The 14,568-nt window shown below is 35.8% G+C and overlaps 1 protein-coding gene across 1 annotated transcript; it reads right to left on the reverse strand.

Moving 5' to 3' along the window:
• Positions 1 to 1,511: 1,511 nt before the first annotated feature.
• Positions 1,512 to 9,487, reverse strand: LOC120636816. The gene is made up of 4 exons (XM_039908378.1): positions 9,262 to 9,487; positions 8,879 to 9,195; positions 2,861 to 3,008; positions 1,512 to 1,738 (listed from the first exon to the last, which is right to left on the reverse strand). The coding sequence occupies exons 1-4, from the start codon at positions 9,485 to 9,487 to the stop codon at positions 1,545 to 1,547; spliced, it is 885 nt and encodes a 294-aa protein (XP_039764312.1). The 3' UTR covers positions 1,512 to 1,544.
• Between the last annotated feature and the right edge of the window lie 5,081 nt (positions 9,488 to 14,568).

Below are 14,568 nucleotides of genomic sequence, written 5' to 3' on the forward strand. Positions count from 1 at the left end.
ATTCTCTTTGACTAGTACATTGCTAAACATGATGCACGTAATAGGCTTATTTCGAATTCTCGTAATAATAAATAATACAGTGACAGTAACATGAGCTATTAATTGTACTTACCTACCTATCGTACCTATTAAACCTTGCCGACGGTTGGGGATTTCCAAATATTTTACCGACAACGTTGACTTGTCTGTAGAACCTAACCTCCTAAATTAATCTTGATGATTGAATTTACTAATTATACTGTATTCTTCCCAGTAAGAGCTAGTTGACTACAATAGATAAAGTCCGCAAATCAGCATTGGATTAGGGTGGTGGGTCAATAAACACCATAGCCTAATTCCCCTTCCACATGGGGCAGTGTCCTATGTGGGAGGATAAGAGAGTGTGGAGTTCGTCTGGTAGTAAGAAGTTGGGAAACTAGCGGAGAAAATATTAATGCATTACACTGCAACTAAAAAAGTTTGCCCTTGCCTACAATCTCACCTGATAGTACTCGTAAGTGATGATGCAGTTTCTACGCGACATCGTACCGGAACACTAAATCGCTTAATGGCACGTCTTTGTCGGTAGGGTGGTAACTGGCCACGGCCGAAGCTTCCCACCGGACCAGATCAGAGAAAATTCAGATATTATAAATTCCCAAGTTGCGGTAATCGAACCTCGTACTTAAATCCATAGCGCTCACTGTTGCGCAAAGCTCGTCAGGTCTGGTGGAAGGCTAAGGCATGGTTGGTTACTAGTTACCATTTTACCATAAAAGACGTGCCGCCATGTGATTTGCCATAGGTTACAATACCGTGTGGAAACCATAGGGATATTGGTTTAGTATAACTGACATACCTTTATACTAAACCAATTATAACAGGTTAACAGGTTAATTGAAACAGGTTAACCCGTTACCGTCAAAAGCTGTGGGTTCGATTTCCACAACTGGAAAATGTATGTGCGATGAATGTTTTCAGTGTCTGGGTGCTTATTAGTATATTATAAGTATTTATCAGTGATGACTTACGGTCCAGAAACTTGGTCGCAAACTATGGGCCTCATAAGAAGGCTCAAAGTCACTCAGAGAGCGATGAAAAGAGCTATGTTAGGAGTATTTCTACGTGATCAAATCAGAAATGAGGAGATCCGTAGAACAACCAAAGTTACCGACACAGCTCAATAAGTCGCTTAGCTGCAGTGGCAATGGGCGGGGCACATAGGTCGGAGAGCCGATGAACGTTGGAGTTGGTAAACGCAGCGTTGGTCGACCCCCAACCAGGTCGACATCAAGCGAGTAGGTAGCCGCTGGATACAAGCGGCCTTCAAAACACCTATGTCCAGTGGACGTCAATCAGTTGATTTGATGATGAAGTATTTAACTATATTATTTATAAAAATATTCATAAGTCACAAGCTACGCTTACTTTGGGACTAGTTGGCGATGCGTGTATTGTCATAGTATATATTTATATTTATAAAAGCAATTTGAAACTTCAACTCTATCTTCAACTCTAGCGACGGTCTTCACTATCGAGTTCAAGAAAGCACAAGAGTTTTTTTACTATTTCCTTCCCATAAACTTGGGACGGCCATATCGGAACTCGCTAACAAATCTGAAGTTCTTCAGTATGGCCCTGAATTTCCCCTTTTTCTTCAAACGGCCCATGTGCTGCAGAGTCCTGATTGCGGGCATAAAGCGATACACTGCGTTTATCTCGTCACCCATACAGAATAGGAACGAGGATTCCACGTAAGCTAGAAAAGAAAATAAAAATCGTTTCGAAAATTTTCATCATCTCATCATTCTCAGCGAATAATTAATGATTCCACTTCTAGATACAGACCTTTCATAGGAGAAAAGATTTAAAAGCTGATTTAATCACGCCAGGGTGATTACGACACATGCTTGCGATAGGCGTAAATGTTGCCATCTTTGCTGTCAAACGTTACTTTTGCATATTAATTGTATGCAAAATTGATGTATGGCAGCAATAATCGCAAGATTGAAGCCCGTCTCAAGCCTTTTATGAGGTACGATTTCAATCTGCCTTAAGTAAATTTTCAATATTTAATCTATCCGTGATCCGATTTATTACTTAGCAACGTTGTTGTTAGCGGTGATAGCGCATTGGGCACGGGAATTCGAGTTCGAATCCCAGCACGTCTAACTTTTATAAGTTATGTGCGTTTTAAGTACCTAATTAAAATAGCACTTGCATCAACGGTAAAGGGAAACAGCGTGAGGAAACCTGCATGCCTGAGAGTTCTACATAATGTTCTCAAAGGTGTGTGGATTCCACCAATTCCTACTGGGCCAGCGTGGTGGACTACGGCCTTACCCCGTTCTCATTGTGGGAGGAGACCAGTGACCAGTGTAGTGGGCCGGTAATGGGTTGATGTGATGGTGATCATGAACGTTGTTATTTTCAAAAAATATATAAGTATATTAAATTTTTTTAACAAATAACTACTTGGCTAAGCAACTTATCATCATATTACAGATAAATAAAAAAAAAATATAAATATACTACGACAATACACACATCGCCATCTAGCGCCAAAGTAAGCGCAGCTTGTGTTATGGGTACTAAGATAACTGATGAATATTTTTTATGAATGATATGCATAAATACTTATAATATATAGATAAACACCTAGACACTGAAAAACATTCATGTTCATCACACAAATATTGTTCAGTGGGAATCGAACCCACGGCCTTGGACTCAGAAAGCAGGGTCGCTGCCCACTGCGCCAAACGGCGGTCAGATAGATTGAATGTAGAAAACGGACGTTAAACGAGACCCCAATTAAGGCCGTAGTTCCTATCTACTTAATATGTAAGAAACTTACAGGACCCCTTTGTAAAAAACTTACAGGAGCTATGTGAGGTACTGCTCTTATTTTCCCAGAACATCTTGCACTGTGCCACGTCCATGAAGCAATGGTTCTGGAACATTAGAAACGGCTCTCGAGCTACCACACCAGGAACACCGCAGACAGGGGCGTAAGTGTCTGGACATTTCTGTATAATAAATGCATATTTAGCTTCATTATGGCCATTATCAACCCACTATCGGTAACAACAGAGCATCCTCAGTATCAGAATTAGGTTTAGGCCGAAGTCCATCGCGCCCGCCAAGTGTGGGTTTGTAGACTTCACAACCCTTTGAACATGTTTAGTAGTAGTAGAAAGCTTTTTGTGACAGAGCTCGTCGTTGAAGTACTACAGCCGAGCTTATGTCTGCCGCTAAGCCGCATTATTGCAATGCTGTGATCTGGTCTGTAGAGCGTGGTTACCGTTTTAATTACATGAGGGTGAGGCACAGAAAGAAAGAGTGGCATTCCTTGCTGTTGCCTTGTTTATATGAGATGGTGTACCACAACACATCTGCTTGGTTCGGTAACTATAATTAAAAAAAAAAACATCATGGAGAACTCTCAGTTTTTATCATGATATTTTCCTTCACGGTTAATGCAATTGATATTGAATTGTGTAAAACGCGCTTAACTCAGAAAAGTAGAGCTGGAGATTGAAATCCGTCCCCCCTGTAAGGGAGTCTAAATTTCTAACTACCAAGGCTATTAACGAATTTTTTTGCTTTAAACGAATGTTACCATTTGCCACCTACCTACGCTCCGCCATATTACAAGTTGTGACGTCATGCATCATAACAAAATTCATTCTTATAGAATTACTTAACTAGTAATAACTTGCTTTTTATAATTCGTAACAACACTATCTAATTATTTTATGTTTAACTAATATCGTAAAATATTGTTGTTTAACCGGTGACTGAGCCGTATAAAAGTAGAAGCATTGCATTGTCAAACATTCATTCTGTATCACGTACTTTATGGGGAATCTCTGGCGGTAATAGATCAAATGTAATAAGTGAAAACGAGTATTATTCAAGTCTTATCCCTACGTTCTCCAACACGTACTTATTCGTACTCCGCGATAGTTGATACCTTTAATCTGTCGGTCCCGGTTGTTATTTTTAGTTAGAACGCTACAACCCCCGCAACCCCCAATTCTTGAGAGTCTACCCTCTTATCCTTTAATCCCATGACAGAGGAGGTATTTGTCCGGAATTTTGACATTGATTCCACTACAAGTCAGCCATTATCTCATGTCTGTAATCTTACCAAAACAATGGTGTAAGTTATGATGCAGTCCGAGATAGTGGAGGAATTGCCTATTAGGGTAGGGGCAGATATATCTAGCTCGTACCCAGTGGCATGCATAGAGGGTATGCACAGGGTATGCAGACGATATAAAATAAAGAAAATCTCCAGAATGAGTTATAAAAACTTAAGGGTAGGCTTTTTATAACTCTTACAATGCCTATCCTTAAGTTTTTTACAACTCGTACTGGAGATTCTTTTCATTTTATATCATCTGCATACTCTGTGCATACCCTCTATGCACGCCACTGCTCGTTACCTTTAATTGATCTCTACGCGGCATCGTACCGATCGCTTGGCGGTAGGCTAGTTAGTTAGGACAGTAACTAGCTACAAGAGAAAGTAATTTTGAGAGATCATGTTCTGAAAACCTTCTCCTCGCCCAGTGGCATGTAATAGATTTTTATCAATTTAGGTAGGAAGGCCTTTGATATATGATCTTATATAAACGAATGGACTATTATTCTTCTGATTGAAGTAATAATTAAACCCAAATTAAATGAGATAGAAATAAAACAAGGAACACTCCGTTAAAGTATGATGGTAATATATTTCACATTAATCTTTTCTTTAATATTTTCTTTTTAAACTACTACCACTTCGGAAGGGGTCATATGTCATAGAGAAGAAGTGGCGAAAGAAACTCCAGAGCAACCCTTCTTTTTAAATATCACATTTACAATATTTCATTATAATTATTTATTATATATCGTATGAAAAGTAATTAAATGATACAGTAATTGTGCAAAGTACTTAACTTTAGTATTTCGGCCAGCGTGGTGGCCTGAGTAACCCACGTGAAGGACCAACTGTTTGCTGGCAAAACAGAGACTGCCCCTTTTTTGACAAGGCACATTAGTTTTATACTTTTCGACATCACGTGTTTTACTAATATCCATTTCCGGAAAGCTTTAATTTTAAAGTATAGTGACACAATTGTATAATGACAATTGTATGAACAAATATTAATACTTAAAGTATAATAACATCATTGTATGATGACTTTAACAACAATGGTTTTATATTAATTTCACTTACTCTAAATATTATTTTTAAAATACAATTACAAAACTGTATAATGACAGTTGTGTATTAACAGCGGTATAGTGACACCTTTATTAATTCTTCAAGTATAGTGACATCACTGAATGTTGACTAATAAAAATGGTCTTTATATTTAATGTGAGGATATTAATATTAACTTTGAAATATACTTTTACAATAAATCATAATTAAATATGATAAATATCAAGTTGTTATTTTATGATATTCTAACACGGCCATACTGACACGTACTTCGTCCCGAAGTACATCATTAAGTACAATTACATACACTCGAAATTTTTACAGTTTATAAATCATTGACTCAGCTTTATCTTGGTTAAAAGTTTAGTAACACTTGATAGTTTGGAATTTCATGGGAATCAATTATTTAAAATTGAAATTTTTCGATTATTGTAATATAATAACTTTGCATCAATGCAAATCATAAATTATAAATATGTTTACGACCTTTGTATACAAACATTAATACGTAATTTCTTTTTTTTTTTTTTTTCTTAATTGTACATCTTAACATGTACAAACTTTGTTAAAATAATTCCATTTCAATTTTTATTCTCAAAATTCTTTGAGTTCTGCCTCTACTCCAGATTATATATTATATATTACATAGATATATATATATATATATCCATCCATATATATATATCTATATATCTATCTATATCTCAAAATTACTTTGTTGAAAATAGTAAAAGGACGGGCATTATAAAAGTCACAGTTAAAGTCAGTCACTGTAAACCTTAAGTATCCCAAAGCAATTTGAACAACGTGTAATACGTGTCTCAACAGCACCTCACTCGCAGACGCTGAAGCTTAATCAGCCGCGAGTAAGATCCTGATGCATTAGGTATAATTAAGTAATTATTATATCAACATCATCACTCACTGGTGATATCCACCACTCCATCACTCACTGGTGATATCCACAACTCCATCACTCACTGGTGATATCCACAACTCCATCACTCTAGGTGATACCATAAATCATCACTCAAGGTGATACCATAAAATCATCACTCAAGGTGATACCATAAAATCATCATTCAAGGTGATACCATAAATCATCACTCAAGGTGATACCATAAAATCATCACTCAAGGTGATACCATAAAATCATCACTCAAGGTGATACCATAAAATCATCACTCAAGGTGATACCATAAAATCATCACTCAAGGTGATATCCATCATGTCAGTTACGTCAAAGTCCAACTATAGTCATATAATAAACATAGGTAACAAAAACAATAAACAAATAGTAACTCAATTAACATAATAATAGTAAAATAAACATAAAATATTCTGGAAGAGTTCTATTTCATAATAGGCAAGGGCCATAATGTCTGTCGTATTTATTTTCTTAATTATTTGTTTTATAAAGTGATTCCCATAAAATTTATATATTATCTATCCAACTCTAAATGTATTCATAATGAAACATACATATTCTATTATAGTAAATTCTTTACACTTTAATCATATTCATTTTCTAATACCATATCTCGGCCAGACTGACCTGTACTTCGCTCTCGAAGTACTCCTTTTTTTTTAAAAGGCTACTGACCTCTAATGCTATCCTCCCACGGCTGGACGTGGAATCTAGACTACATCAGATCCGTAACCCACCAGCAATATTATACTTTGATATTTCCGGCCTCTGTGCGAAAAGGACCACACACCACAACAGTCATTTTCTTTTAATATTTTTTTTTTATGTATACGCTAACCTAACCTAACAAACAAAGATTTAATCTATTCTTTTTAGATAACAACAATTTCATCATCAAAAATACTGTTTATGTCAGTATACCCTCATTACTAAAATAATGACAGCTATAATATATTCCTTATTTTAGTTTGACTTGGACCTTTAAATAAAAAAAAAATTATGATCTGCGTCTAAAGTTACATTTATCCCAAAAAAAATTTTTTTTTTTCTTTTTTTTTTTTCTTTTCTTATATTCACTTTTAAGTTTAGTAAATAAAAAATCTAAATAATATTTATCTCGGCCCTCCTGAACAGTACTTTGTCCTCAAAGTAGGTAGGTGGTTTTAACTACATTTCGTTCGGCTAACCTGACTATTGTTTTTTTTTTACGAGGTTTAAATCAAATAAAGGCACAATTTTGACGACCCTTTGGCGCTGCGATCTTATAAGTTGTACTATCTGTGAGTGTGTATTATTCAAATATCTCTAAAGTGAGCGAATTTATTCAAAACAATACTTTGTTAGTTTCTCTATTTTCGTTTCAACAAAATAAACAAGAACCATATGGCCTTACCGGTGTTAAGTGTTACCACTCTAAAGAATAGCGTCCACGGGTGATGCATAACACCAATTGCTCTGGTCAGGGTCCTCGATGACATTTTACAAAGCCCGACGGCTTTGTCTGTTGTTGTTATTGTTTTGGGTCAAATCTCCTTACATAAACAAGGCGTTACTGGAAAAAAACATTAAATTGCATTAGAAATAGAAACAAAACGGGTAAAAATCTCCACTTCTGATAATAGATTTTTATCAATTTAGGTAGGAAGGCCTTTGATATATGATCTTATATAAACGAATGGACTATTATTCTTCTGATTGAAGTAATAATTAAACCCAAATTAAATGAGATAGAAATAAAACAAGGAACACTCCGTTAAAGTATGATGGTAATATATTTCACATTAATCTTTTCTTTAATATTTTCTTTTTAAACTACTACCACTTCGGAAGGGGTCATATGTCATAGAGAAGAAGTGGCGAAAGAAACTCCAGAGCAACCCTTCTTTTTAAATATCACATTTACAATATTTCATTATAATTATTTATAATATATCGTATGAAAAGTAATTAAATGATACAGTAATTGTGCAAAGTACTTAACTTTAGTATTTCGGCCAGCGTGGTGGCCTGAGTAACCCACGTGAAGGACCAACTGTTTGCTGGCAAAACAGAGACTGCCCCTTTTTTGACAAGGCACATTAGTTTTATACTTTTCGACATCACGTGTTTTACTAATATCCATTTCCGGAAAGCTTTAATTTTAAAGTATAGTGACACAATTGTATAATGACAATTGTATGAACAAATATTAATACTTAAAGTATAATAACATCATTGTATGATGACTTTAACAACAATGGTTTTATATTAATTTCACTTACTCTAAATATTATTTTTAAAATACAATTACAAAACTGTATAATGACAGTTGTGTATTAACAGCGGTATAGTGACACCTTTATTAATTCTTCAAGTATAGTGACATCACTGAATGTTGACTAATAAAAATGGTCTTTATATTTAATGTGAGGATATTAATATTAACTTTGAAATATACTTTTACAATAAATCATAATTAAATATGATAAATATCAAGTTGTTATTTTATGATATTCTAACACATGCATACAGAGTATACGCAGTTAATGCACTAAGCGGATAATATAAATGGAAATAGTAAGAGTTATAAAAAGCCTACCATTAAGTTTTTATAACTCTCTCTGATTTTCTTTCATTTTATATCATCTGAATACCCTGGGCATACCCTCTATGCACGTCATGGTTATCTCGTAAGGCCTTCGCCCAGCAATGGGATAATGAAAACTGCTAATTATAACAAGAGATTAATAAAATTAAACGGATCAAAAACTTACAAAAGGACATTTATGGTAGCACGAAGAAAGAGTTGGCCTGCAAAAAGTATCGTTGCTGATGTTTTCCGGCTTTGAAATCCAGGGTACAAATACTTGTACCGGCCCCGCATATTTCAGCAACTTCCTTCTAGTATTCAAAGGAACTTCCTTTAAAGGCAAATCAAATACGTGCGACGCATCAAATAATGTATCTATGGAATCGTTTATATTGTCGTAATGTCCGAACATTTTACTGTTTACTACAACCAAACTTTCTTTGATTCCTTCTTTATTCCCTTCACTACTTTGCTTATAGGTTTGGTTTTCTTCTCCAACGGCTATAGTCTTGCTGAGTTCAAACACATTTTTGGTAAACGCTTTTTTACTTTTTATATCTTCTTTACTATTATTAAACTCAGCTTTACATACAAAAAGATCTGTTATTGTAAATGGCAGATCATTGTTACAATTGTACTTAGTCAATTCGCAATTATTTTCAAAAAGTCTTATCTTATAGCCAATACCATCATGCCTTAATCCACATATCTCAGTGTAATCACATATAACACCACATTGATCTGCTTTTTTTAATTCAACGAGAGCATTTATATTTCCTTCACTAATTTTCATGTAATCATCAGATATATTGTAATCTGTTCCAAATAATTGATCACAGTATTCCGTATTAATTAATCCGTAAGCTGAAAGAAAGGTGCATTTTAATCACAGTCATAATTACGATACCGTTTTTAATCATAATCTAAATGACGACGATTAATTGATTCCCAGCTTGTTACATTAACGGCTGTCAGTATATAATTATATTTTATAATCTGCCCATGCGTTGACGCTTAAAATTAAATTTTCGCCAACTGTGCGAAATTAACGCGTTGTATACCTACAAGCGTTACTAAAAATAAATGTTAATAAATTACTACCTTAACGAGGCAGTTTTTAAAACATTGACGTTGTTTTTCAAAGGGTGTATTTAACTCTCTTGCTGCGAAAACAAACAAACAATGGCACCTATTAAAATTAAAAATCCAATAAACGCTGAATTTAATAACGCGAAAAACATAATTAAAACATTACACCTCACTGGTCAAAGGAGTTCGCTCGAAAATGAATACGTATCAATTATTAGGTGCACTGACTATGCAATATGAAATTTTACCAATCATAAAATCACGAATAAATATTGAATATTTCGGTGCAGTGTGTGTAAATCAGTGTACTTGAGCGTGGGGCGTAATGAAGTGCATCGAGGCAGAGGGTGGTGTACGTTACATTTTTACCCTCCATTTTAGTTAGGGCTGGCGGATCACTCTGAATACCGAATGTCTATCCCAGATTTATCCTACCTGGAAACGTGCAATTACTATAGTTATACTTTATTTTATAATTTGTTTTTTTAATATTTGATTGGTTTCAAGCAGTATTAATGTCTTGAACACTATGCTTACACGAACATAGGTACCTACCTATGTTTTTGTTCCTACGAGAAAAACCTGCGACTTCCCAATATCGTATCGATAATTTATGAGAGACAAAGAGATTTACTCACTGATTCATTGACATACCGACCTACTATTCACGAAATCCCAGAAGCGAATAAGTCTACGAATTTGTGACTTAATAATTAAGTTCGTTTTAGGGTGTTCAGTGAAAAAGTAAGCGTCAAAAGACACCGACGCTCGTGGACAAAAAAACCTGCAGATTTTTTTTAAACAATATGCCGTGCGATAGCGGCAGATCAAAATACGTTTGTCACCACCCCACTTCTCCGGCGGGTGTCGTTCGAGGCGTTAAAGGAACGGAATTTTGGGCTTTCAGTGTGGTGTGGTGTAGATGTTATTAATTAAGCCGTCAGATATGTTTGGTTTTATCATATTATAGCAAATTAAGCTTAATTCATTGTTTAGCGGTAGATTTTTAGATTTTTTTGTCCCAATGCTGGGCACAGGACCCACCACGCTGAACCAATGCGAGTTGGTGGGTTCACGAATATTATCGCAAGTGATGTTAACCGGGACCGACGGTTTAATGTGCTCTTCGTGGCACGGTGGTTAACGCAGCTAATTTTCTAACTTAATGTTCTCAGAAAATAAACAATACCTCAAAAATTTTGTTCCGACCCGGCATTCAAACCTAGAACTTCAGCTGGATCAAAGAGAACATCATAAGAAAGGATTTTATGAAAATCCACGCAGCCCTAAGGCATAAAAATTGCATAAAAGTTGGATGAAAATTGATAAAATATGTTTACCGTTCGCCTCGTCAACATTGCATCCGTACTTCAACAATTCGCATTCGTTTTGAAATACTTTCAGACGGAATCCTTGCCCCTCGGCCCGCAGTCCGCAAGTCTTACTAATATGTCCGCTCTGGCAGTTCAATCTTGAGCAAAATTCAATTTTCTCCACATCTATAACATTGTTAACCTAGACCAATAAAGAAATTGGATTGCAAAATTGATAACTTTCATTTCAATATATTTATGTTTATTGTCTGGATATTAAATATACATGTTGGAATCTCAAAGTCTGTATCATATTAAACTACTGTAAAAATGATTTGTATATTTTTCTTGGTGCACCAATATCGAGTAATATTTCATATTCTTCATATTTCACTTTTAGTAGGTACAGACTACGGATAATAATCTAGAACAATTTAAAACAAATCCTTGGTGTTTTTTTCAACTAACCAAGTAACGTGAATATAGAATTGAAATACTCGTAGTTAAAGGAGAACAAAAACTCAACACACACAAACCAAAACGACCGCGCTAGTACGTCCGTATTAAAACCTATAAAATATTATAAAAAAAGTCGGAGTAGTTATGAAGCATTTTTAAACACTTCAACTGAAAAATTGATTAAAAGGTCACAGCGCGCAGCGTGAAATAACACATCTTAATTATTCCGACCTTATGCCACGTTTGTTTTCGTCAGCAGGCTAGTCCTGTGTAGACTCAGTTACAATAAAACCCCTTTATTTTACTATGTAACAATAAATACGCATACAATTGATTTTGACATAGTCCTAATCAAGATGAGGGCAACGTAAATAGGTATAGCGATTAATGTTATAAGCGATGCTAGCCCATTAGGTTAGGACTTCGGCTTCACTTTCGTACAGATACTGGGAAACATGGCAGAGCTCGATTCACTGCTCATAATTTCTGAGGTATCATTAGGTTTCTTTAAAAGTGGTACACATTAATTATCGAACAAACAAAGAAAAACGATCAAACTTCATTCGTTTCCTTTTTTAGGGTCAACTAAAAAACTAAATAGGTAAATTCATAGTTTTAAAAGTAAGTATTTATAATTTCTGAATTTTCTCTGGTCTGGTGGCAGGCTTTGGCCGTGGCTAGTTACCACCCTACCGACAAAGACTTGCCGCTGAGCGATTTAGTTTTCCGGTGCGATGTGGCGTGGAAAACGATTAGAGATCACTACCACGATTAGAGATTAGCATGACTACCATACTCCAAAAAATAATAACGAAGTAAGATATTCATATAAAAAAGAATGTGATTGTTCAAAATTAGACATATTTTTTTCTTATTTTACTACTAGTTTAACCCTTTGTCTGTAATTGCTGGTGGAAAGTGATGTACTCTCCACTGCACCAGGGAAGTTGCCAAAACGCTAACACCCGAAGTATATTTTATAGCCAAATGACTTTTTAATACTGTGTTGTAAAGTCAACATCTCCTGGGGATGCTTTGTGGCCGTTTTCACTCACGAAGAACAAGGCAGTCCCTTTATAATCGGGAATTGGTGTCGGTTTAAATTTAGTAGCCAGTTATCTATTTAGGTTTAAAGCCAACAAGAGGGGCATGCCGTAGTGGGTTTAGTTTGGGTATACCCCTTTCAGAGGTCCCACATAACCTCCGTCCTGCCCAAGGGTCCTGCCCATATATATAATAGGAATCTTGGAATCAGCTCCTACGATTTTCATGAAATTTAGTATACAGGGGGTTTCGGGGGCGATAAATCGATCTAGCTAGGATTTATTTATATTGGAATCTCGGAATCATTTATATTGGACATATGACTATTTTTTTAAGTCGACTCATTCGCGGACGAAGTCCGAAGTAGTAGTAAGTAGTAGTCCGAAGGACCGCTAGTAGTGTTGACGGCCGATTGGCGCAGTGGGCAGCGACCTGGCTTTCTGAGTCCAAGGCCGTGGGTTCGATTCCCACAACTGGAAAATGTTTATGTGATAAACATGAATGTTTTTCAGTGTCTGGGTGTTTATATGTATATTATAAGTATTTATGTATATAGTATGTGTGGGTACTAAGATAACTGATGAGTATTCATTAAAATATTCATCAGTTATCTTAGTACCCACACAACACAAGCTACGCTTACTTTGGGACTAGATGGCGGTGTGTGTATTGTCATAGTATATTTATTTATTTATTTATTGGCGGACCAAGCGTATGGCCCACCTGATGGTTGGTGGAATACCATCGCCCATAAACATAGCAAGACTTCGTAGGGCATGCTGGGAACACGTCTTGCAACGTGCCGCCCAGTGCCCATAAACCTGAGGCGTGAGTGTTAAACCTCAAAAGCCTGTAATTAATTGTGAGGTGATATTAAACCACGGTCTAAGCAAAATAGAAAACACCTGCTTCTTATAATATGATGGCTCATTTTAATAATGAACCCCTAATAAATTCGTTGGTGAATTCATTTTAGTATTACATTTGAATGACGAAACCCAAAATATGTAGGCACAATGTATGAACACCAAAACCGTGAATATTTCGGCCGTCGGTGAATGTATTTCGGTAACATCAGGTATTGATTTTCGGCTTTGTGTGATTTACATTGTTCCGTGTACCTGCGGATGGCTGAATGCTCTACGTATTTCAGGTATATACTACGGCAGTCAGCACTGATAATTATCAGTAAGAGGCGTGGCTACATCAAGTATCTTGCTTCCGATTGGTAGGTATAGTTCGTATTGATTTATAAACTGGTTAACACCCACCCATGTTTTTTCAGGGTTCCGTTACCATACAAGAAAACCCTGTAAACAATTGCTCACAATGCAAACCTTTCCATAAATTTAAAGCATGCATTCGTTGAAAAATTTGCCCGCGACTTTTTTTCGACGTCATAACATCAGTTTAGCTGCGAAGCCGTGGTTGTTTAACAAAGGTTTTTTTTAATAAAGAGTAAAGCTTTTGCAGCCTTCTTTGTAGAATCTGCCGTCCGAATCGGTGGTAGAGTAAAGCCTGTAAGTATATTTGGCGTTTTAAAATTGTTTATAAAGTAAGCCTAATTGATTTAAATAATTTTATGAAATAATGAATGAAGGATCGTGCGCTCTTTGGCAGTTTAAGTAAGCGTAAATTGTGAAGGAAGAAGGGAACTTCGTACCTCCGGGCTGCTACTGAAAACTTTCGAACAAATACCAAACAACTTTTGGCGCGACCCTAAAAAACCGATATCAAGCTAAAACAGGTTTTCAAGTATCTAGGTCTATGGCAGTGTAAATAAGAGCAAAGGCTCTGAAATGAAATTAACCAATGTCTATCTCCGGGCTTTTCTAATTTTCACTCCAACACTCAGCAAATTCAGGAAGGCACGAGAAAAAAATAAACCGACATAGAGCTTAAAACATAAACCCAAATATCTATTACTAAACGTGGCATCACGTTGAAATAGTTACACAGTGCTTTTCCA

Source organism: Pararge aegeria (genome assembly GCF_905163445.1).
Source record: "Pararge aegeria chromosome W unlocalized genomic scaffold, ilParAegt1.1 SUPER_W_unloc_3, whole genome shotgun sequence".
Classification (NCBI taxonomy): Eukaryota; Metazoa; Arthropoda; class Insecta; order Lepidoptera; family Nymphalidae; genus Pararge; species Pararge aegeria.